We start from the raw sequence: 23947 nt of genomic DNA on the forward strand, positions 1-23947 counted from the left end.
TTCATTGATTCTTAATGTTCTGAATAATGTTTCTTGTATCCAAAAATGTTTGAAACACACTGAAATATTTTATAAATATTTGTAATATTTAAATGAGTCCCATTTTTCTTCTAAAACAGAATTTACATGCATTTAATTTGCGTCATCATCGTCACCATCAGTACAGCTTTAGTCCGTAATGTCACTCTTTGATGGAGCCCTGTTGATGAATTGCAAGTCTATTCACAAAAAGTTCTGGGAAAATTTCCATGATGTGCCATGCATGAAATTCTCTTCTGACATGCAGATTAAGGCCAGAGATTTATTGTATCAAGCCATCTGTGGGTGTTTCTGGAACTGGGATCCAGCAGTGGGTCAGAGTTGATTTTTGAGCTGTCAGAGGGAGTGGTCGTGAGACAAATAATTGGTTTTAATAGGTGTGAGACTAAGAGTGATGTCTAGGAGTGGTGATTCTATCAAGCTCCCAATCTTTCACATTTATCTTGTGTGGATAAATGTAACTTATTTGTGGCTCTTTGGGCGACTAATGCAACTACATTTGTTTATGCAACACTCCATCTATTTTAGAACTCCAGTGCCTGTAATTGATTTTTCGAGGGTGAACTGAGAGAAAAAATAATAATGAAGGAGATTACATTTCTCTTTAAGAGGTAAGTAAATGGGTGGGTGGGGGGTGGGGGGGGGGGGTAATAATCTTTCCCCTTTTCAAGTTTTAATATGAATTGCAAAAAATTACCACTTTTCTCTGAAAACACAGATGCCACTGTATCATGTACACATCAGGCTGACTGACATTCATCAGTGGTCACTGTGGTGTGTGTCTCAGCAATGACAGATTTCTCAGATGTTCCTCTTCCATGCGACAAAGCTTCTTCACATGACTGACCTTCAGTTAGTATGAGCTGGGTTAATCGTCACAAGATGACAGTTAAATGAAAATTTAATGTGACAGGACCCTGTTTGATCTTAATCCGCATTGCAGAGAGTAGCATAATCCTGTAAACTCAAATCTTGAGAACATGTGATACCCTTAAAGGGAAATGCTACTTGGCGAATTTGGCACAGGATTCATGAATGTATAGCTGGTATGTATCAGTGATGTTTCACTTCTGTCTCCCACACAGAAACAAGAAAAATTGGCCAAGATGTCTTTCACTTCTGTCTCCCATTTGGAAATGAGACTGAGGATTCATCATAAACAGCACCAGATATAAAGAAATGAAAATAATTGATAGGAGTGGAGATGAGCAGAGTTTCATTTTGACATTCTTAGTTTGTACAGCTGTGTATGCTCACAAGGCTCAATGATTTTTTTGCCAAATGGGGCTTTCTGGTGTATGTTGGACTGTGGAAGATATACACATGACAATAATTGATGAATGTATATATTGCCAAAAGAATTCTATTAATTTTAGTTGTTTAAGTTTACATCGTTGCATCATTGTCGCATAAAGTATGCTGAAAATCCCATTTCTTAGAATTTATTTGAAAGAGTTAAAGATTTGGGAGATGTGATGAAATGTATGCATAAAGTATTGAGAGTGTGTATGTTACCGATCTGTAAAACTATACTTTTTGATGTCAAAGTTAAAGCCATGTCATCAACACATTAAAATAAACAAATATTCACTTATTATACATGGATATATTATATATTAGTAGAAACAACATTTAAAGCATGGTTAAGCCGCTATGAGTATACAGTCATTGATTTTGACCCAGTGTTTCCAGTTAATCAATGGCGCCCTCTTGTGGCTAACACACTCAGTGCAAAGTTTAGACAAATCGCTTGAAAATGAATGACATTTAAACTAGAGGAATAACGTTTGTTGGATTTCGTTTTTCTGTTTGTATTATTATTATTTTTTATTATTTGTCAACGTAAGCTAGGGTTTCAGTTAAGTAGGAAGTAAGTGGCTATGTTTGCTGTACTGACTGCTGATATAATCGGAAATTTCAGTTTCACAAAGCGAAGGAGGAGACTGTGACACCGAAATGGAGAGTTTCATGTATTATATTATGACTATACATGACAGGTCTAACAAGTAGAACGTAAAATAAGATGGACAAAAACGTGAAAATAGAACGTTAAAAAATTTGAATATACATATTTTCATTCGCAATTGTAAATTTATCATTTGGTTGCATTTGGGATTGCAAAAATTCGGAGCTTTTTCAGGTGGCATGAAGGCATCCTGAGCGAGCCGCTGGTCAGTCAGTTTCTCCGCTGTAAACAGGCGGTGTTAGAGCGTCAAACTTCGGGTGGGTCCGGGAAAAACCTAGTGAAACTTCAGAAAGTGTAATGGTAAGACCATACATTTTAATTTTATGCTCAACGCGTATTGCGTTCTTTACGTAAAGTGCCTGTTGTGTTTGGTCGACATCTGACAGAAAAAGTTTTACCTGAGTGACGTGACAAAGGCAACAAACTGAGGCACTTTTAAGCTAGCAGGCAGTTTCTTCTAACCTCCCTATTTCTCATTTTGTGTAACCGCACCGCAAACCACATATTGCAAATTACTCGTGTTTGTGTACTCTTTTGTTGGTTAGCTTTGGCCATTTAATTCAATGAGATGTTACTTGCGTGTTTTCCCAGCTCTGAATGAAATACTTTCTTCTGGCAGCAAGGTGAGTAAAAACCGTCAACATTAATAGATGGTGTCACTCCTGGATAACTCTATCATGTCTTCAGTGGATTTTTAGTTATTTATTTAATTATTTTGAGATTTCATACTAGACTCTACTGAAAGATCAGATCCCAAATGTCGCACAGCTGCCTATAAGTTAGAGCACCATGTAATTTTATGCTGTTGTATGTGAGAAGCTGCCGTTTTAGCAGAAATTTACAAACATATTTTATGTTTTCAATATTTCAGTTTCATTTATGAAATTTGACTTTTGTAAATGTACTGTGTAAAAATAATCCATTTGCTGTTGGCTTTTTGCTTGTGTAAATTATATGTTTATGCACACACAGCGGATCAACTCACACATATAAAATGACCACCACGGAGGGCGGTTACGTACACACCTTTGGCCCAGAGCTGCCTGCCATGTTTGATGGTGTGAAGCTGGCGGCGGTGGCTACCATCCTCTATATCATTGTCCGCTGTCTGAACCTCAAGAGTCCCACTGCACCACCAGAGATCATTTACCAGGACACCCTGCTCAGTCGCTACCTGCTCGAGACCTGCCCAATGCTGACCAAAGAGTGAGAGATTTTAATATTATATTAAAAGATCTGTGATGGCACTGAGATGACTGGAATGTGGACTTAATCATGAACTCCCGATTCTTACCTTAGATACAGGTGCACCATAGACTCATCAGGCATAACATTATGACCACCTGCTTAATTTTGTGTTGGTCCCCCTTTTGCTGCCAAAATAGCCCTGACCCATTGAGGCATGGAGTCCACCAGAACTCTGAAAGTGTGCTGTGGTATCTGCACCAGCAACAGATCCTTTCAGTCCCGTAAGTTTTGAGGTGGGGCCCCCATGGATCCGATTTGTTTGCTTTGTGGCGTTATCCTGCTGAAAGAGGCCACAGCTGCCAGGGAATACTGTTTCCACGAAAGGGTGTACAGGTAAGCAACTCACGCACAGCTGGCCATCCACGTGATGTGAAAGAAAATGGGATTCATCAGACCAGACCACCTTCTTCCATTGCTCCACGGTCCAGTTCTGCTGCTCACGTGCCCATAGTTGGTGCTTTTGGCAGTGGACAGGGGTCTGACCACACGGGCCAGCCTTCACTCCCCACCTGCATCACTCTGTCGCTTATTCACCACCGTTACTTTCTTGGAACACTTTTGATAGATACTGACCACTGCATTCCAGGAAAACCCCATAAGAGCTGCGGTTTTGGAGAAGCTCTTACCCAGTCGTCTAGCCATCACAATAATCAAACTCGCCCAAATCCTTACCTTGGCACATTTTTCCTGCTTCTAGCGCATCAACTTTGAGGACAAAATGTTCTCTTACTCCCGAAAATATCCTGCTCACTAACCGGTGCCATGATAATCAGTGTTATTCACTTCACCTGTCAGTGGTCATAATGTTATGCCTGATCAGTGTATTTATAGTGTGAGCACAGTGTATGATATACACAACATACAAAAATCTAGAAAATTTAACAACAAAAGCAAAAGAATCAGAAAACAGTCATCCTGAAACTGTTCCAACTCTGTTCTAAGACGTGGTTTGCATTAAAGTTGGTCAGTTACAGATTTTGGCTTACGTAGATGTGAATCCCACTCTCACAGGTCCTCGAGTCCTATGTTGAACTGACTGAACCACTACTTGTGTGGACTTCTGAGGTCTTTATTCGCCTTTATGTGACTCATTGTAGGGGGGGTTGGAAAAAAGCTGTTATTGGCCAGAGTCTCCCAAGAAGGACTAGATTTCCTAAACACTGTAAACAGAGCCTAGAGGAGCAGCAGTCTTTTCAGATACGTTGTAAGGGAGAGATCCATTCTCTCAGCCCAGCACCCACAGAGGCAGGCAGTGGCTGAACTAGGAAACATAAGAAAACCATGCAGTGTTGTTGCATTATAGAAGTTTAGGGGGATTTCAGCTGTTTGGAGACATAACATCCATTCACGAATGTACTTTCATTTCTCTTACTCTGACCATAATGTGAATAAACATGCCATTTGTTCTCTGGTGGAATGAGCCAGGAATTACAATTTAGGCTGAGCTGATCCATTAGTGAAACTGTAATTTTCCACATACATGGTAGGAAAAAAGCTTCCCGGGGAGAAAGAAAACTTTAGAAATATTTTTTTGGAGGAAATTTACCAACCTTTCTAAGCATTTTCAATACATTTGAGTCAATATCTATCTATTGATAGAGAGACAGGCAACAGTGGATGGATGGATGGATATCCTCATTTATTTAGATATTGGCCTTAAAATAAATGCCCCACTAGCAGCCATCAAGTGCTGCTAAGTGGTTGATCCATAGTATCCAGATTATATCAGATTATATCAGAGATAGTCCACAGCTTCTTCTGCGTTGTAAAAACCTGGGCTCTACATTACTTTCAGGGCTGCCTTCAACCCTGAAAGAACCCTGAAAGAACTTACAAAACATCCTGTCCTGTTATGTAAGTGTTTCACCTAGAGCAGGGGTGTCAAACTCAAATACACAGTGGGCCAAAATTCAAAACTGGAACAAAGTCGCGGGCTAACATTAATATTTATCGAAAAAAAAATCCTCCTCCAGATATAAGAATGAATCTTTTCTTATGGTCTCAAATACGTTTTGCTGGAAAACTGAACATGGAACAAGCAAAGCTTAATACTAAACAATATATATATTAGCTGTATAATACCAGTAGGCCAGCTCTAATAGTAATTTGGTATGGCTTCGCGGGCCAAATGTAATTAGGCTGGGCCAGAGTTTGACACCTATGACCTAGAGTGTGCACTGGCCATGATAAAAATCTAGCTAGTGGTTGGGTAACAGTTCTGACTCACTCACCAAAGATGACAAAACATACCTCACACCCCTGCCAATAATGTTGCACAACTATTCAAAGAAACATGTCATTCATTAGAAGGAGTGTCTGTGGATGGGCTAAGCTAATGTAGCCCTGATCCACAATCCATCCTAGTGAGGTTTGGCGATTTTCTCCAAACCTCCAAGTTTACTTTCAGTTTTTTTAGGTTGTTTTTGTTTTTCTGTAAAGATTCTGTTTGCACAGTGGGTGTGCTGTTTTTTAGTACACACTATGAAGTAGATAAAGATAAGGAAAATTCTCAGCTGTTTGTTTTTGGACAGGAAGGAGCGGTATGTTGGCCAACCGCATACCTGATGTGAACTTAATTTCTGCTAAATGTTATTTGGCTTCATATTTTTGGCACTCTTCATATTTAAGCACGCTGGAGTCATGTAATTTGAACACCTAAAAAAAAAAAAAAAAAGCACTCTCAGAGTGTGCCTGGCTTGTCAGACTGATGATCTTCTGAAGCATCTTCCAGTTACATAATATGGGCCTTGTCCTTCTTTTCAGATACATTCCTCCCTTGCTGTGGGGGAAGAGCGGTCACATCCAGACGGTGCTCTACGGGAAGATGGGACGTGTCAAAACTCCAACGCCCTGTGGGGTTCGCATGTTCCTCCCAATGCAGGATGGTGCTACGGCTACCTTTGACCTCTTTGAAGCTATTGGAGCCCACACCACTGGAGGTCAGAGGCAAAAACTACTTTGTTCCTGTTAAACCACCAAATCAGCTGGTTTTCGGGGTATTTAATTACACAACGGCTGATGTGTTGGTACTTAAAGAGCTTCCTGATTGTTGTTTAGTTGAGGTGCTTTTCTTTTCATTTCATTCCTCCTGAGTTTTATGAGCTTGTTTGGACCGAGAGAACATCAGTCTCATGTAACAAGCAGCTCCTGCTACACTTTGAGCGACTTTAATGAACTCCCTCGAGGAACGATGCCAGCAATGTAGTTCAGTGGGGTTAAATCCGCACACACACTACAGTGCACATGACATTGACTTTTACACAAGCTCATGACTCCAATTTAAATGTAGTTGCACATCCAGACTCTTTTGTGTCTTTGTGTGGGTGCCAGATGACATTACCATGGTAATCTGTCCTGGGATTGGTAACCACAGTGAGAAGAACTACATCCGGACCTTTGTGGATTATTCCCAGCGGCAGGGTTACCGCTGTGCTGTCCTCAACCACCTGGGAGCCCTGCCTAATGTTGAGCTCACCTCGCCACGCATGTTTACATACGGTAAAAAGTTATTGCCACATTGTCTGTTTTTATGATATTTTTTAACATTACTTGGATAAAAAAAAAAGAACCTTATAATGTGCAATCCTGCCAAAATCAATCTTTTGACAAATAAAACCAGATTCCCAAGAAGCATAATGTTATAAATATATATTAATCTGTCATATCGAGTATATATTACTGCTATACATTTGTAAAAGCAACTCTTTTACTTTCAGGTTGTACCTGGGAGTTTGGAGCTATGGTGGACTACATAAAACGCACTTTTCCCCAGACTCTGCTGGTGGTCGTGGGGTTCAGTCTGGGAGGAAACATCGTCTGTAAGTTCCTGGGGGAAAACCAGTCAAACCAGGACAGAGTGCTATGCTGTGTCAGCGTCTGCCAGGGTTACAGTGCCCTCAGGTTGGTAAACTGACTGAAGGATTAACACAATTAAGACTAATGGGTCATGTTGTTGTCGCCGTTGCTCTGCCATCACGAGTGAAACTGAGGTGATCATGTTGAACTCTGATAAATACTGAAACGGGGTTTATTTACTCTGAAACACAGGAAAGAAAGGAGACTGAGAAGACTCTGTTATATCAGGACTATCAGAGCTTTGAAAAGAAAAAGAAAAAAGCTTGTGAAAAAAGCATCCTAGGTACGGTTCCAGTCAGAGACTTTGTTAGAGAAGAAGACAGCGCTCAGTGAAACCTAAATTGAATCTTAGGGAATTCTGCAGCGGCAAAGATGGTGATAGAGTTAATTTCCAAGGGGGTAAAAATGTTAATAATGCCTCTTTAAGGGGAATGTCAGTAAATTTCTTAAGCAGTTTTTATCAGCTTTGACTAGTGATCTTCTACATGCAGGGACCAAAGAAATGACAGTTAATTTAGCTGTTCTTTAAATCAAGTTCCCAAATAAGTTCCTAAAGTTGTTTCCTAATGGTTCTTGTGAGATTTGCTTCAAGAAAGTATTACACGTTGTCATGTTGCCATTCACCCTGCTTCACTGAGTGAATGGGTTAAATGCAGAGAGGAATTTCCCCACGGGGATGAATAAAGTAATAAAGTATACATTATTCAGAGGGATTATTTCTGTGGTAAACAACATTCAGTGAGTGGTGATCATTTGGCAGCATTGAATTCACTTAAGCTTTTTTGGCGATTAGACCAATGAGCCGTCATAGCAGGCTGTCAGCGCTGATAGGCATTACGAGTCTAGGCCCTGATGGGATTGAAGATGGAGGATTGGATGGAGGTCTGAGTGACCAGGGGGAGGTGGGTTCCACCAATCAGAGTCAAGAGGCATCAGAGGAAAGAAGATGATTGGATTAGAGTAATGGTGTCAGCAGTGGATTTGAAAGCGTGGAAGTGATGAAAGAAATAGACTAACAGCCAAACATCCATGAAAGCAGGCAGATGAGTGATTACAGATCTTTCTTATTGAACTGAGGCATAAGCGTCATTACTGCGCTTGTATATGATCGTATTAAGCGGACCCATTACATTTGTTTTGGATTGCTTGGAGGTAGTGAGTGCAATATTAGGTTGTATAACTTAACTTAAAGTTTTGTGTTAAGCAGCACCATAATAGTGTTGGGGTTAAATAATTTGCAGTGTTGATTTTTACAATAGTTAAAATATAATAGTGATATGATGGATCAGACTACTGCTGTAGTGACTTTAGTTTGTAATGTGGTTCCACAGTATGTTTGTATTCATGTGCATTTGCTTGTGTGTGTTTAGGGCTCAGGAAACTTTCCTTCAGTGGGACCAGTGCCGGAGGCTCTACAACTTTATGTTGGCGGAGAATATGAAGAAGATCATTCTGTCGCACAGGTGGAGCAACACAACAGTTATTGATTAATGGTTACAGATACGTAACACTCTTAAATTTGATCAGAATGTCATTTAGTCATAAAGTACTGCAGCTTTTTGCTTTTCTGTAGCTCAGACACAAGCATGAATCTTTTCTCTGCTAATTGTTGGAGTGGCTTTCTGCAGACACAAAATTTTCTCGATTATCTCTGTCTGATAGAGTAGAAATTCTTAAATGTTAGCGTAATTCTGAAAAATTTGCCAGAAATTCCTAAATCTGTTATCTAAAATGTAGATCTGTGAGTCATTTGTGGAGAATCAGATGAAAAGCACTTCTCAGCCAAACAAAGACACAGTCTCCCGCGTTGGTTGTGTCTAAATGTCATATTATTAAACAGGGACAGTTTGCTGGCCATGCAGTGCAGCAACATTGGCGATGGAGAGCTGAACAGACTGTATGCAGCCACATCTTTGATGCAGATTGATGACAGCATTATGAGGTGAAATATTCTGGGCTTTGAATATGATGGGTTGCTCTAAATTCTGTGGGCCATCTCTTTAACTATGTTATCGCATCATTTTTCACTTCAGAAAATTCCACGGTTATGACTCACTGAGAGAGTACTATGAGAAGGAGAGCTGTGTGCACTACATCCACAAAGTGAGTAACAAGTACCTATCCGTGTATGTAACAGAGCTCAACACATCTATCCCTCTATTACTACTTCTGCAATGACTTCATGTTTGGACTACTGTTAAATACTGTTGCTGCTATATTTATTGTTCACCTGATCTAGCATACTTGGATAGCAATCATACATAATTAAGTCCAGGTGTGGTTGAATACTACTTCTCTTATCACTGTTATATTATTCTGTTATAAAAGTGTAATGGTAGACAATATAAAATGTGGGCGTAGCTTCCAGGTTTGAAAAGTGACATCAGCACAGAAGTGCCAGTGATGGTTACTTCTATCTTTTGTACTGTCTGCACTAATAATGTGTAAATAGGTATTCTAAAAAATTAATAAATAAACTGGACTACTCTTTTTTTACAGATCACTGTCCCACTCCTCCTGCTAAACTCCTTGGATGACCCACTGGTTCATCCATCACTACTGGCTGTTGCACGCACTCTTGCAGGTTTGTGGTTTTTGTCTAAACTCCTTCTGCAGTGTGAGTCAGTGGTAGTTAAAGGTTGTCTTTGTAACAGGCTAGCTTAAAGCTGGCTGCCATGATAAGTAGCTACCAATTTGCCCACGTTAGCAGGCAAACAAGAAAGATAGCTCGTGGTATGTTTTAATTATAGATAGCTAGCAGTTTATTAGAATAGAAGAATTGAATAGTCACTTGATTCTATTCTATTCTGACAAGCTAACAAGGATTCCTCCTAATAACACCTGTAACTGTGTCTATGTTTGATATTTGGCATGTATGGTTTTATTTAGTGAACGTGGTGAAGTCTTGGCCAGTGGGCATGTTGAAGTAAAACTGGGTAGGGCATTCACAGAGCAACCTTTGTTTTAATTTTGTGGAGTTCCTCAAGCTAATTTTTTATCACTGTTGTTAACTATGTAATGTTTTCTTAGCTACCTAGCATATGTGGCTAGCTGGCTATTCAGATTTCTTCCTGCACAATGCTTGAAGAAGCCAGGTTTGTTTGTTTTTTGGGAGGGGAGTTGTGATTGTGTTGTGTTGTACTGGAGGCAGGCTGTTGGCGTGTCTAACTTGATGTTAGCTAGTTATCAGTCAGTAGTTAAATTGTAACAGAGAAGAGGAAATATGCACTGTAGTGAATATGAACATTACAACCTGTGGATTTACATGGAACATTTGAGTCTTCAACATAGAAAACATGTTGTTGAAAGGAACTGAGAAAGTCAAGGAAAGTATTTTTTTTAAGTTGTTTTACACCAAGTTTAAAATATGCTTCCATACAAACCTTTAATAACAAATATTAAAGATATTATTTCATGGCATGCAACACAGAGGTGATGTAGAGTCTGGTGAAAATGCTGTCCTCACAGTGGTGCTAACTCAGAGCAGCATGAAGCGAGTTAACAGGACACTCGCAACACAGTCTTAAGTGTTGATAAAGTCTTGATGCAGCTATCTGCTCAACACACCCTCCCCAGACAGTCTTGTTGAATTTTTCAGGGCCATGTGATCCACCTGAGCTGTTGGGTTATATACAGGGACCTGTGTGTGTGTCTGGCCTCAACCTGCTGCCTTGTCTTGCCTCACATGGGAGATTCTTGTTTTGTAAAAGTCTTCGTATTCATGTAAAGTTTTTACGCTTCAAGTAGTCATGAATTCTATTTCTTTAAATTTTTGTCTACTTTTCTACTGGTTCTGTATCAAGATTCAAGTTATAATCTGTGCAGTCAGTTTCTTTTGAAAAACATGATCATCTTCGTGGTTGGATATTTGGACTCGTCACAGCTTTGGCGTCATTTAGCTTCTTAAAAATTGGTCTTTGACGGGAACAGATTTTTGGTGAACTGAAACTTTATACTTCTCTCTTCCTAACTGTCTTCCCCTTTTAGAGAAAATGCCCAATGTGGTATTTGCCCTGACTCAACATGGGGGCCACATGGGCTTTTTCGAGGGAGCTGTTCTGTTCCCTCAGCCCCTCACCTGGATGGACAAGGTCATAGTGGAGTACACCAACGCCGTCTGCCGCTGGGAGAAGAAGCAGTCGGTCTGTCAGAGTAGCAGCGAGTAGGACATGAACTTTTTGTATGGAAGCACGCAATACCACTCTGCGAGTTGCACTTACATACAAGACCAGAGACAAACGCACAAAGACAGCTTGCTGTACCTGCTCAGCTTCAGCACTTTTGGCCTTACAGCTACATGATTCTGGAACTTGTAGATGATTAGACAAGGCAGCCTGAGTGGAAGTGGTTAAACCAGATTAGAAATAAAAACCTACAGAGGTGATCGCACAGGTGAGTGTAATGTGATCCCAAGCAGAAGTGTTCTTTCTGCTTTTGTTCTTTTTATCTCTCAGGTTAACAATAGTTTGCCCTCTGCTGGTTTTTGGCAGGTACTTCTTTCTTTATTCTCTAAAGCAGGGTGCGTAATTTGAATTCTGCCATTAGAAAGAAAAAAAGGTGGACTTTTTTTTTCAAGTTTTCAAATAATATTTTAATGATGTTTTGGTTCTGTCCTGTTCTGAAGTCCTTTAATTATAATAGTGCATTTTCACTAAGAGGATGTTGCTGTTTATTAAAGAAAAACATCTGATAAGAATGTGATTTAATCTCTCAAATCAGGTAATGTTTTACAGATATTTTTTGGTAGGTTTTCATGCTCAATTTTCTCCAGTGGACTCTGTCTGCATTTAGGGTAGACAAAAACAGACCCAACTGAACATTTCTGGTTTGTTGAAACATGTACTTGTAGATCCAACCATTCCATGAATCAATCAATTTACTGTAAAGCCTCCTGGTGTAGAACTCTGGTTACCCAAAACTTATAAATAACTAATAACTCCCAGTGTAGAAATAATTTAACTAGAAGTGGCAGGTGTGGTGGTATAAACGGCTGTTTACGGTATGTTTCGAAGGTGATAACATTTTGAATGTGTCTCTTCTTGGTCACGATTATGTTCCATATACCAGGCGTGGCTTCAGTTTAAACACTGTAGTGACTTAATATTAAACTTTAGCATCGATTACCTTTTGGGGGAGGATGTTGTTGTTGTTCATAGCTGTTCATTGCTGCCTACTGGATGGTGGTGTTTGCAATATAAAAGGTAAAGACAGCTAAGAGTATCGCTCTATTGAAGATGATTAGTGTCACTGACAAAAAAGGACAGTGGGGTGGATTTTTATATTTTTTATTTTCTGAATTGTGAGAAAGAAAGAAAAAACACTCCTGTACTGTCATGGTACTGTAAATTTCCACCAGAATTATGTGATTTCAAAGGTTTCAAACACCAGCTAAGCTGGTGAGGGCACAAATGCAATGTTTTTGCTGTTTTGGTTTGCTTGTTTTTAATATTCTGAGCTCTTATTATCATGTTAAGGACTTTTGAGGTTGGTCAGTTTCCTGTGAGTTACATTCTCAGTGGACTCCACCCAGTCTATGTAGCCTCCAAATTATGCAACTTATATCTGCTCTGCAGAAGTCAAATGTCATGCAACAGCACCACAAACATGTCCTGACTTTTTCACTGTTTGCTCGCACTTTATTGTCTTCAATGCACTATGTAGAGTCATTGACAATTAAAAGTAAATGAACACATTTTTATTGGTGTGATATTATAAATTAAGACGTTTCAATTGTCTTTTCTCACAATCATTTTCTGATGGGGTATTGTGCATAGTGTAAAAAATTACTCTTCATTAACTTGTTCCTGGATGAATGAGTTTTTTCAAGTTACTTGACAAGATTTTTCTTTTTAGTCTCATTTCACATAACAGGGGCTTGTCTGCATTGTTGAATATATGATTATGATGTAGAAAATGAAGGAAAATGTGGGTGTTTTCATGGTGCGCAGCCTGTTTACAAGTGATTTTCACATATTGTTTCCTTTTGTGTATTTCTACATCAACAAAGTCACAACACTTTGCATTTATTAACAGTTTATTGTACATGTATTGACATTGTTATTGGTGCACTGGGTAGCACAATGGGTCAAACTTTATTATACCTTACTGAAGAAGTCTTAAAAAAAAAAAGAAAGAAAGGAAGAAAGAAAAGCAGGAAAGAGAGGCACTTGTTGGAATACCAGCCTTGTGCAAGAAGATGATCAGGGATAAGAGGTTGGGTCCTGAGAAAGCTGGGGCCTGCCAGTAATAAACCATCTGTGTGGTGGGTGAATTTAAGTCCAGAGAAAGCACAGTTTGACAAAACGGAGACATAACATGTGGTGTTCAGAGCCGGTCAGGATTGGCAGTGTTTTTGCGTAATGGAAAAACACTGTATGTGATAAGATAATCACATATATGACTTTTATTTTATTTTATTTTTTTGGTCCATAATCATAAGCTTCTGTACACTTCACACCAGTACCAAACCATGCTGCTTCTTCTGCTTCTTCTTCTTCTTCTTTTTCTTTTAAGATTGACAACTGCCTCCAAGGCAGCCAGTCATTCAGTCCATGTACTTGGGTTTGGAATGAACTAAAAGTGATTGTCACAGCTAATCCACCACTGTGTACATTTACTTAACTGCATTTATTTATTTATTTATTTATTAATTTATTGGTTATGGTTCTAGTGATAAAAAGGGGAACCCTGTGACAAGATTGATGCTAATTGGACTAAAATTTATCTTAATTGCACCAACGAAAAAAAGTCCTGGCCTGAGCGAGATAATTTGGACTGGACTGCTTATTCTGCTAAAAAAAAAAATACAGAATTGGCAAAAAGTAAATAAATACAAACACTAAAATGTTCACTGTAATGAGTTAGAAGTAAGTTTTACTTATCATAGGACTGACTTTCAAAGAAAGACAAGCAAATACATGAAGTGTATGCACTCTGTAGTTATTTGGAGCATGTATGGCACTTTTGATGGTCATCAACTAGAAAATTCAAACTATACGGTGTCACTGGGATGGCTTGTCTAGTTTTTGTCTTGAATGTGCTTTACCAGGACCTGTGCAGTACAATATCATTTTACCTTCTAACACAGTCACGACTTTCATTCATAACTTTAGTTCCTACAACCACACAGCTAGATTGGGCGTTGATTCTTCACAGTCTATAGGGTTTATAATACGTAAAGGCTCTCGACCTCATTGGCAAAAGGACTGAGGATGTCTAGTCAAACAGCTTGGCTGCTGTGGCCTTGCCGTCGTACTTGGGACCTTTTCCGTCAAACTCGGCAGGGAGAATTTCGGCATCAAACTCCTTGTAGTAATTTTCCGACTCGTCTCCGTGCACGAACACCTAAAACGAACATCCGCAGCTGTTAGAGATGCTTAAAAGTGTGTGCTATCCTTCAGCAGCCAAATGTCAAAGTCATAAATTAATTTAATATCCTTGTATCGAATATCCTGACAGACTCAAACTTATTGCTTAAGCGCACCATAAAACCAATTTTTAGAGTGGCATTATGGTTATTAGATTCAGCTCTGTTAATCAGAGTGAAACACACATCAAAATCCTTTCAGAAGCAAACTGAAGGATCCAGACCAACACATTATTGAATTAATACAGTGGTACTTGACTGTCGAGTATGTATGAAAGTCTTGTTTTATTAGAAAAAATGCAAAACTGTTTTTGCTACTTTTTGCCAAGCAGGTTCATGTCAAGTCAGATGCTGTCACGTTGCATATTACAGCTCTCCTGCACTCAAACCAAAATATAAAGGATATCTTGAGCTTGGCTGATGATAGGTTTATATATCAGAGACTTAAGGGGCAACAGTGGTCACAGTTTGAATTGCAAACCCCCTTAATGTCTGCCATTAATGCTCTCTACAAGGACTAAAACCAATCTATGTTGTCATTGAATATGATTCATTTGACTCACTCTCTCCAGCAGCTTGCTCTTCATGAGAGGTTTGACCACATTATAGGTGGTAGTGAAGTACCAGGGCTGGTGGATGAAGTGCACAGCTTTGAAACGGGCAGGGAATGAGTCCTGGTGGAACACAAAGAGCAAGATGAAGGGCAAGGAATCTAAAAATCCCATCATAAATGAATGCCAAGTCAAAGTGTTGAAACTTTGTTTGACTACTCTATTATACAATGGTTTTTGAGCTGTGGACGCTCTGCTTCCACAGACGAAAAGCAGAGCGTCTGTGGAAGTCCACCGGTCTGACTGTCCATCGTGAGCACTTTAAAGACCTACTTTACCTATATAATGAATCAGTCAAAGAGGCCAGATCCTCTTACTTCAATAATCTTATAAATCGTCATAAAAATAATTCAAGAATTCTATTTGATACCATCAACAGTATTGTTTCTCCTCCAACCCAGCATGCTCTGTTGCTTTCTGATGAAGATTGTAATACTTTCCTTAATTACTTTGTAAATAAGGTGATGGACTTGAAATCCAAAATTTCCTAAAGTGCCTCCCCTTATGAAGATACCCCTTGCTGTCTTGGATCATTTACCTCCTTTTCTCCAATCACACTAAATGACTTAATTATAGTTTTAGGTAAAATGAAATCCTCATCATGCTCTGTAGATATATTACCTCACTCTGTCCTGTCTGGGTCTATCACCAGCATTGGTCCCACATTACTATCCATCATCAACAGTTCACTGAGGCAAGGCTGTGTTCCATCTTATTTTAAACACGCTGAGGTAACTCCTCTGTTAAAAAAACAGAATCTTGATCCTAGCTCTGCTAGTAATTACCGACCTATTTCAAAATTGCCATTTGTAAGTAAATTACTTGAAAAAATTGTTGAAAATCAGTTCAGGTCTCTATTATGTAAATTACACATTCTTGACCCTTTTTCAGTCTGGCTTTCAAAAGCAGCACTCTACAGAGACCGCTCTCTTAAGAGTCTATAATGATCTATTAATGGCATCTGACGCAGGGAACTGTTCTGTGATCATTTTGCTTGATCTTAGTGCAGCCTTTGACACCTTCGACCACAAAATCCTACTTAACAGGCTCAAGGTTTTGGCTGCTATATCTGGCTCTGCCCTAGACTGGTTTTCTTCCTACTTATCAGATAGGACCTTTTCTGTTAGGACTGACAGGTTCACCTCTGACATTGCTGCCCTGACCTGTGGGGTCCCACAGGGCTCAGTTTTAGGTCCATTACTATTTTCTTTAGCTGGTATCATTCAATCTTTTAGAGACCTGTCTTATCATTTTTATGCTGATGACATTCAGCTCCATATGTCCTTTAAGCCTCATCAACTGGATAGGCTGTCCACCCTAGTCCAGTGCTTAACCCAGGTTTCTGATTGTCTTTCAAGCAACTACCTTGTTCTAAATACTAACAAGACCGAGACCATGATCATAGCTCCTCCTGAGCTACATTCTAAAATCAGTCAGGTTCTTGCCTCTTTCTGTCCATCTGTCAAGTCAAATATTCGAAATCTTGGAGTAATATTTGACTCTTCTCTGGGCCTCGACTCTCATGTAAAATCCTTGTCTCGTTCCTGTTTCTATCATTTAAGAAACATATCTAAACTGCGACATATGGTTTCCTCAGCTGAACTGGAAAAACTCATTCATGCATTTGTGTCATCACACTTAGATTACTGTAATTCCCTTTTTACTAGCTTGGATAAATCATCTCTCTCTCGCCTCCAGACAATACAAAACGCAGCAGCCAGATTACTAACTCGCTCTACCAAGCGTGTTCACATCACTCCCATCTTATATTCTTTACATTGGCTCCCAATAGAGTTTAGAATTCGCTTTAAAATTCTTGTTTTAACATACAGAGCACTAAATGGCCAGGCTCCAGATTACTTATCCAAGCTTCTTTTAAAATACACTGCTGCTCGTCATCTCCGCTCACAGACTCAGAGTCTCTTAGTTGTTCCCCGTACACGACTGAAGACAAAAGGGGACAGAGCCTTTCAGTCTGTTGCACCAAGGCTGTGGAACAGTTTACCACTACATTTATGTTTGCTTGACTCTGTGGATTCTTTTAAAAAACTGTTAAAAACTCTTCTGTTCAAACAAGCCTTTTGTTGATCTACATATTTTATATTTTTTACATTATTTACATTTGATCTTTTACATTGTATATAATGTCTATTGATTTTATTGTTTATTTTAATATTTGTGTACGGCGCTTTGTGATTGTCTGTCTGTGAAAAGCGCTTAATAAATAAAGTTTACTTACTTACTTCTCCTCTAAAGTAATTCAACCAAAATAATGGATTTTTTCCCCCCCACCTGTAACATGTCCACCATCTTTTTGAGCTCAGTGGGTTTGATTCCTGATGCCTGCTGCATGGTGAAGCCCTTGAAGTTTTCAATGATACAGAATCCATTGATTTGAGTTTCCTCGTTCTCTAGAAGCTTCTCAAGTATCACACAGTAGGCGCGCAGGATCTGAATGCACACAGACAAACATGTTTTATATTTATAGTATCTTCTAGTAAGCTCCTGTCAGAGATAGGACAAAAATACATAAGCTTCCTGTGTAATAAAAGAAATGAGTCACCATACCTCGTCAAAGGTGATCTCCTCGTAGTCCCAGTTCTCGATGTTGAAAAGCAGGACCACACGGCCGTATTTGTCTCTGCTATGCAGGATGCCGGGGTAGCCGGCCTCGATGGTGCTGCGCACGGCCTCAGGGGTCAGGCTCTCGAACAGCTCGGGGTAATCCTTCCTAAAACGCACATAACCTGAGTAGAAGCACAGGAATCCTATTAGATTACATTTCATCTTTGAAAAATGCTTTTTTAAACTACAGGTGGTAGATTTTTTTTTTTTTTTAATTTCTTTTTTTAACCTGGATCCTTATGATAAAATCATATGTTTGTGAGGCTACATGACTTTTCAGAATTGATACCATAATGACGCTTAGATGCACAGAGGAAGAAATGATGTGCATGTATTTAGATCTGCCACTTTCAGCCGCTCATTTTGAACATTTTACCCTTCATAAGGTCGAAAGCCCTGGGCACGTCGTACTTCCTGGCACGAATGAAGCGGGTCAGCATGTTGTCTGGTTTCTCCCCGAAGGTGTCCTGCACCCCCTTGGCCAGATCATCACCACCTTCTGCCTTCTCCTTAATAATTGCTCGCAACTCCTTCACTGCTGACACCCGCTTCTCATCGGTCTCATTCAGCTCATCCTTGGCCTGCAGAGAGGAGCCAGTCCAGGCAGTTAGTTCACAGATTATATTTGAGTGGTCCTGGTTGTATAAGGGTTTATTTTCATAAATATGGTCCATGTTTCATTTCACTTATGCCCTTAAAGTTGGTCGTACTGATCAAACCATTGTGTTCTACCAGATACAGGGTGATAATTTAGATAGGATAGGGTAGTGGTCTAACCACAATTAAGAATGACAAGCCAGCTTTAAGACCCGAACTCTTCCATGGCATGCATTTTTAATCTTTGATATTTGGGCTGATTGGAACCCGATGAACGTAAAAACAAAGAATCACCAGATTTTTATTTTTTTTTTACTTGATTTCTTTTCCAAGAAAGATGAGAGCCACATATGAGGATATTCGTTTTCAATTTTGATAAGACAGAGGCAGTATAATGTCCTTGTAAGTGGATATCAGGCCCTTGTAGAGCAAAATTTTGTATTTTGGTCTAAATAACCCAAAATGTGATGTCCACATATGTGGATGCCAGGTCCTAGGAGGTTAAAGTCACTGCTTCCAATTTGTAACTTAAGACAAACAATTGGAGGGCTACTATCCCAAGTTTTACATTTCTGGTGCCACCTATTGTTGTGAAAGGGTATTGCACATCCTAATGAAGCCTTAATGTTTTTTCCCAATTTGGAACACCAACACAAAGATGTACCTTCAAAAAACTGGACATTGTTAATAAGTAAACCATTGAAAGTTGTATATTCTCAAACTTTAATTTTATTTATGAAAACAAACTTCAATTTAGAGTTATTTATCTAGCGTAAAATGGGGTAAAGACGCTACAATAATAGAGGGATAATGCCAACAATCAGATGACTCCCTATGAGCTAGCATTAGGCAACAGTGGGAAGGAAAAACTCCCTTTTAACAAAAGGAAACCTGGAGGTTTTACTGGGGTTGTTCTGGCATTGCATTACAATTCCTTTGCTTGTTAAAGAGTTTTTTGTCCTGATGTGACTCTGATGAATCTTGATCTTATTCCAAAGATTTCTTTGATCACCTTCTGCATTGTGTGGTCTGGCACGTTGGTGCAGGGTCCAAAAACTGGTCCGTGGTCCTTGACGGTCAGACGCTCCAGCTTGGCCCTGAGCGCCTGCTCCTCCTCTGACACCATACGGTAAGTTCCACTCTGAGGACAGAAGATATTATTACAGCTTGTCATGGTTGCTTATAAATGTTTATTTATAGTGAGAAAATCTATTGGTCCTGTAATCTCAAATTCCTCAGAAACATTTAAAGACACTTAATCAGGGAAACAAATGGACTAGTAAATCAAACGACCTCCCAAAGTCCAACTTCCAGTCTGGATTCGGGAGACAGACACGTTGTCTTCTTTTAAGATTAGGCTTAAAAATGTTCCTTTTTGATAAAGCATATAGTTGGGACTGGATCAAGTGACCCTGAATCCTCCCTTAGTTTCTTAGTTATGCAACAATAGGTGCACATGATGCACAAAGTGTTTCTTTTTTTATTCACTTCTTTAAACTCACTATGTGTTCATGTTTATACACAACTTTGCATTTAATCTTACTTCTTAGCCTGCACCTATCCACTCGAACTCTGCGCTCCTCCAGTCAGATGCTTTTATTAGTTCCACACTCCCAGTTCAAATCTAAAGGTGACAGGGCTTTCTCCAGTGGCCTTGACTTGACTAATCTCTGGCTCTCTTCCACAGTGTGTCTTTTGTCCTGTTTTCCTGCCCTCACCCACCACCCTCACTGAGCATGGTTCTGCTGGAGGTTTCTTCCTGTTAAAGGGAGTTTTTCCTTCACACTTTTGCCAAGTGCTTGCTCATAAGGGTGGCCTGGTTGTTTTCTCTGTATTATTGTAGGGTCCTTGCCTTACAATGTTGAGGTAAATGTTGTTGTGATTTGGAACTAATTGAACTGAACTGAAGGGCAGCGGGTGGCGCAGTGGTTAATGCTGTTGCCTCACAGCAGTAAGGTCCTGAGTTTGACTCCACCATCTTGCCGAAGTCTTTCTGTGTAGAGTTTGCATGCTCTCCCTGTGTTTGGGTGGGTTGTCTCAGGCCTCCTCCCACAGTCCAAAGACATATGGTGGGACTTTAGGGTAATTGATGATTCTAAATTGGCCATGGGTCTGAGTGTGAATGGGTGGCTGTTTCTCGGTGTTAGCCCTGTGACAGACTGGCGATGTGTCCAGGGTGTACCCTGCCTCTCACCCTATGATTGCTGCGATAGGCTCCACCACTCTACACCCCCAACACCACCACCCCACTGCAAAATAAGGATAAGTGGAACTGATCTCAATTCAAAGCTACTCTAGTTGTGGTCAAGAAATGAATATGAAACTGAGCATGCTATATCCACTTTAGTAAAGATTAAATGCTTTAAACCAACAGACAAAGTTGTGCTTTTGAACACAAACCCCAGTCGGCCCAGTTCAGAGCAAACATTTTATCATAGTAAGAAGGCACAGGTATGATTACCATCATTAAAAATGGATGCATTCCACTTAGGTGTGCCATTTCCAGGATCTTGACATTATGGATGTTCACTGGCTTAGTGGCACAGGTGAATGAAGCACATTCATTTTTAATGGCAGCAGTGTCACCTGTCAAAATTGCTGTAATGGGGGAGACTAACTAAAGATGTTGCAGTTTGTTATAATGGCTGATGGAAAACCGTTTCCCTGTGAGCACAAAGATGTTTATGTTTCACGTGTCTGCAGGAAAACTTTTAAGTTGCGCAGCACTTTGGATAAAAGCCGAGTACCTCGTCATGTCAATTTAACTCTCTCACAAGACTGGGTTTTGCTGTGTGAGCTTTAAAACACGTCTAATCCACGTGAGACAGGATGCCTGTCCACCAGTGTTGCAGGTCCGCAATCAATAGACTTCAGTGTTTTGGTTAATCTCCCTCACATGAGTCCTGCAAAGCTTGTAAATACATGGTGAGGACCACTATTCGACCTGAAGCAGGGATCAGAGATTAGCAGCTAAAGAAACTGTGGCTATCGCTGGTGTCTGCAACAATGGGCCTTTGGGAAGTTTTGAGCTGCAGCTGAATCCATCTGAGATGGAGAATAGATGTTTGTCCTTATGAATGCTGTCCTGTTTGTCTGTTTAAGAGTGTAAAAGTGGAGATACTCACGACTACAGCCATGTCTTCTCTTTAAAAATGTCCTTGTCCTGTCTGGAAGAAAAGAAGAGGTAACTTGTGATTCTTATCAATCCCACTTAAATCTTAAAAACTGACACACTGTAGTCCTTCTAAATCCCTTTTATCCCATCCTCTCTGCTCTCACATGGTACCTTTTTGGCTATATTTAGCTTTTGCCAATCCTGGGTGACTTATCAGGAGAGTTAAGCTTGACAGCCTTTTAGTTTCATAATCATCAGGCTCACAGTGGGTGTCGATGGGCAAAATGTTAGATATAGAGCAAGAAAATCTTTAATTGGTACAATGGTGCATACATATAGGCATACATACAGTATAATACAGCATGCAACCACTTGATGAAGGAGATTTGAACAAAAGTTGAATAGCTAACCTAGTTGCGGTCAGTTATTTACTTGAAAGAAAATGAAAGTGCAGTCTAATAGTCTATTAAGCACTTATAAAATATATTCATAAAGACCAGCAACATCCATATGTCTTTATAATACCATGCTACACAGCCCAAAGCTGTGGTATTACGAGTGCTTGCATTTTTATGACTCTCGGTCTCAGTGGAAACGCCTCAAACCTAACCACTGTCAGCCCCATGATGCACCCACTGCACAAGATTTGAGCTGGAATGATCTGCTTTTAGATACCTCGAGATAAAAGAGAAACAAGGCAGCAAAACATCCATAATTTCATCCTACTACATAAGATGAAGTCTGTAAAGCTGAGCCAAATCCACTGCCTGGTAACAACAGGAGTTAAGGAACTGAATACAACTGGAAGCATCATCTGAGCAAAGAAGGCCGATTCCTACCTGAGGCAGACGTGAAGTAGCTGGCGGGGAGTCACAGGGTCTGTGCTGAGAAGTGTCGATGGGAGCTATGATTTGTAGTGTTGGGATTAGTCGCGTCACAGCAGATTACACCCAACAGGCTCCTTTTTCTTTTCAATCAGTATAAAAGAGGCAGTGAGTGTGGAAAGGGGGGGGGGGGGGAAGTAGCTGTGATGGGGTTGCTTTTTTAACCAATGGTGGACGAGCTCCGGTGATGAAAGGCAGGGCCAGGATGATGTAAAGTTAAGTGTACCCTTCAGTTCAGAAGTGATTTAAGGAGAAGAGGGATTTGATTGCATTCCGAGGAGACTTGAACGGAGTGAACAGAGACCATTGTGAGTGCTGAGTCCCCAGGATGAACACACTGTGTTCAAATGCTCTGTTTCACATGTTTGGAGGTATAATTGAGAAGACGTGGTTAGTCTGGGTGTGCAAACTTAAATTGCATAATTTATCACATTTCATGCAAGTTGTTGGGGTCGAGCAGAAACCCAGAGAGCTGAAAAATTAAGCCACCGCAAAAGTGCAACTAAATTACAATTTCTCTGTTGGCCAGTCGCTGAACTGAACATCTCTGTGTTTGTGCTGTTGGTGGCTTCTTGAAGAAATGTTAAAATAAATTATCTGACAAATCACGAGACATGCCCCATAAACCTAATAACAGGTTGAGCCACTCTCAGCAAGCATTTGCAATAACTGGAAATGAATCTTTTACAGCGCTGTCGAGGAGTTTTGGCCCACTCATCTTGGGAGAATTGTTGTAATTCAGCTACACTGGTTTCTGAGCCTGAGCTGCCTTTTTAAGGTCATGACACAGCATCTCAATCAGATTCTGGTCAGGACTTTGACTAGGCCACTCCAGAATTTTCATTTTGTTTTTCTGGATCAATGGTAATGAAAATATTAATGATCAAGAAACTGACCTCACAGCCCGTTGTTTGCCAGGGAGCTAGTTTCAGTCGTTATGCAAATATTATGTTTATAAGGTTGGGGAAACCTGCAGTCAGCTGAGACTGAAGAAGTCACTTGGATGGGTGACGAAACATTTCTCCCACTGAAAACTCTACGTCCAGATGAACAGAATGAACTTTATGGGAGTTCTTTGGAAATCCCAAAACCCCCTGTAAACCCATGACACCTTAGAATATGGGGTTCCATGGTGCTAATGACATTTAACTTTATTTAAAAATCAAGGGGTTGCTTTCAATTGAACTCTGTGCTATCATCATACCAAAACCTAAAGAACTCTTAAAGGCCTTCAGACAAAACATTTTAATGTCCATGAATTAGTAAAATGTTTTTTAACTACTATAAGAAAGATCATCTACAAGAGGTTTATCTTTCAAACTGCAGGCAGTTTGATTTCCCATCCCAGTAATTTTATCCCTAAGTGCAGATCGTCTGATGGAAAACAGTCTCCAAGAACCCCAAAATTATCTCGGGGTACCTGCAGGTAACTATTACAACTTTTGGTCTCAAAGTACATGTGTTCACGATCAGAGACTGCAAAGTTTGAGGTGCATTATAGGTGTGCCAAGAAAAAACAACAACCTTTCTTGTACCAAAACACACTTTTCCACTAAACATACAGTACGTGCAAAGAATACACATTTTGGAAAATAATGTGCTGTAAAAATAGTAATGCATGGGAGTGGAAATGTGTCTCTA

At 39.9% G+C, this 23947-nt stretch overlaps 2 protein-coding genes across 2 annotated transcripts; one reads left to right on the plus strand and one right to left on the minus strand.

Annotated features, from left to right (window-relative positions):
• The first annotated feature begins 2197 nt into the window (after nt 1–2197).
• LOC146665278 (monoacylglycerol lipase ABHD2-like) lies at nt 2198–17324 on the plus strand. Its single transcript, XM_085412864.1, has 11 exons — nt 2198–2305; nt 2597–2628; nt 2978–3211; nt 6017–6192; nt 6584–6751; nt 6970–7153; nt 8479–8571; nt 8949–9050; nt 9142–9211; nt 9608–9692; nt 11096–17324. The coding sequence occupies exons 2-11, from the start codon at nt 2603–2605 to the stop codon at nt 11272–11274; spliced, it is 1317 nt and encodes a 438-aa protein (XP_085268990.1). The 5' UTR covers nt 2198–2305; nt 2597–2602; the 3' UTR covers nt 11275–17324.
• rlbp1b (retinaldehyde binding protein 1b) lies at nt 14313–22384 on the minus strand. The gene is made up of 8 exons (XM_085412865.1): nt 22262–22384; nt 21433–21474; nt 19320–19448; nt 18087–18291; nt 17654–17832; nt 17378–17536; nt 15038–15148; nt 14313–14452 (listed from the first exon to the last, which is right to left on the minus strand). Exons 2-8 carry the CDS (start codon nt 21442–21444, stop codon nt 14324–14326), a joined length of 924 nt encoding a protein of 307 aa, XP_085268991.1. The 5' UTR covers nt 21445–21474; nt 22262–22384; the 3' UTR covers nt 14313–14323.
• Nucleotides 22385–23947: the final 1563 nt, after the last annotated feature.

The sequence above is a fragment of the Rhamphochromis longiceps genome, linkage group LG7 (assembly GCF_057381845.1).
Source record: "Rhamphochromis longiceps isolate RC_006_pf linkage group LG7, R_longiceps_female_GT1.1, whole genome shotgun sequence".
In the NCBI taxonomy this organism is placed as follows: Eukaryota; Metazoa; Chordata; class Actinopteri; order Cichliformes; family Cichlidae; genus Rhamphochromis; species Rhamphochromis longiceps.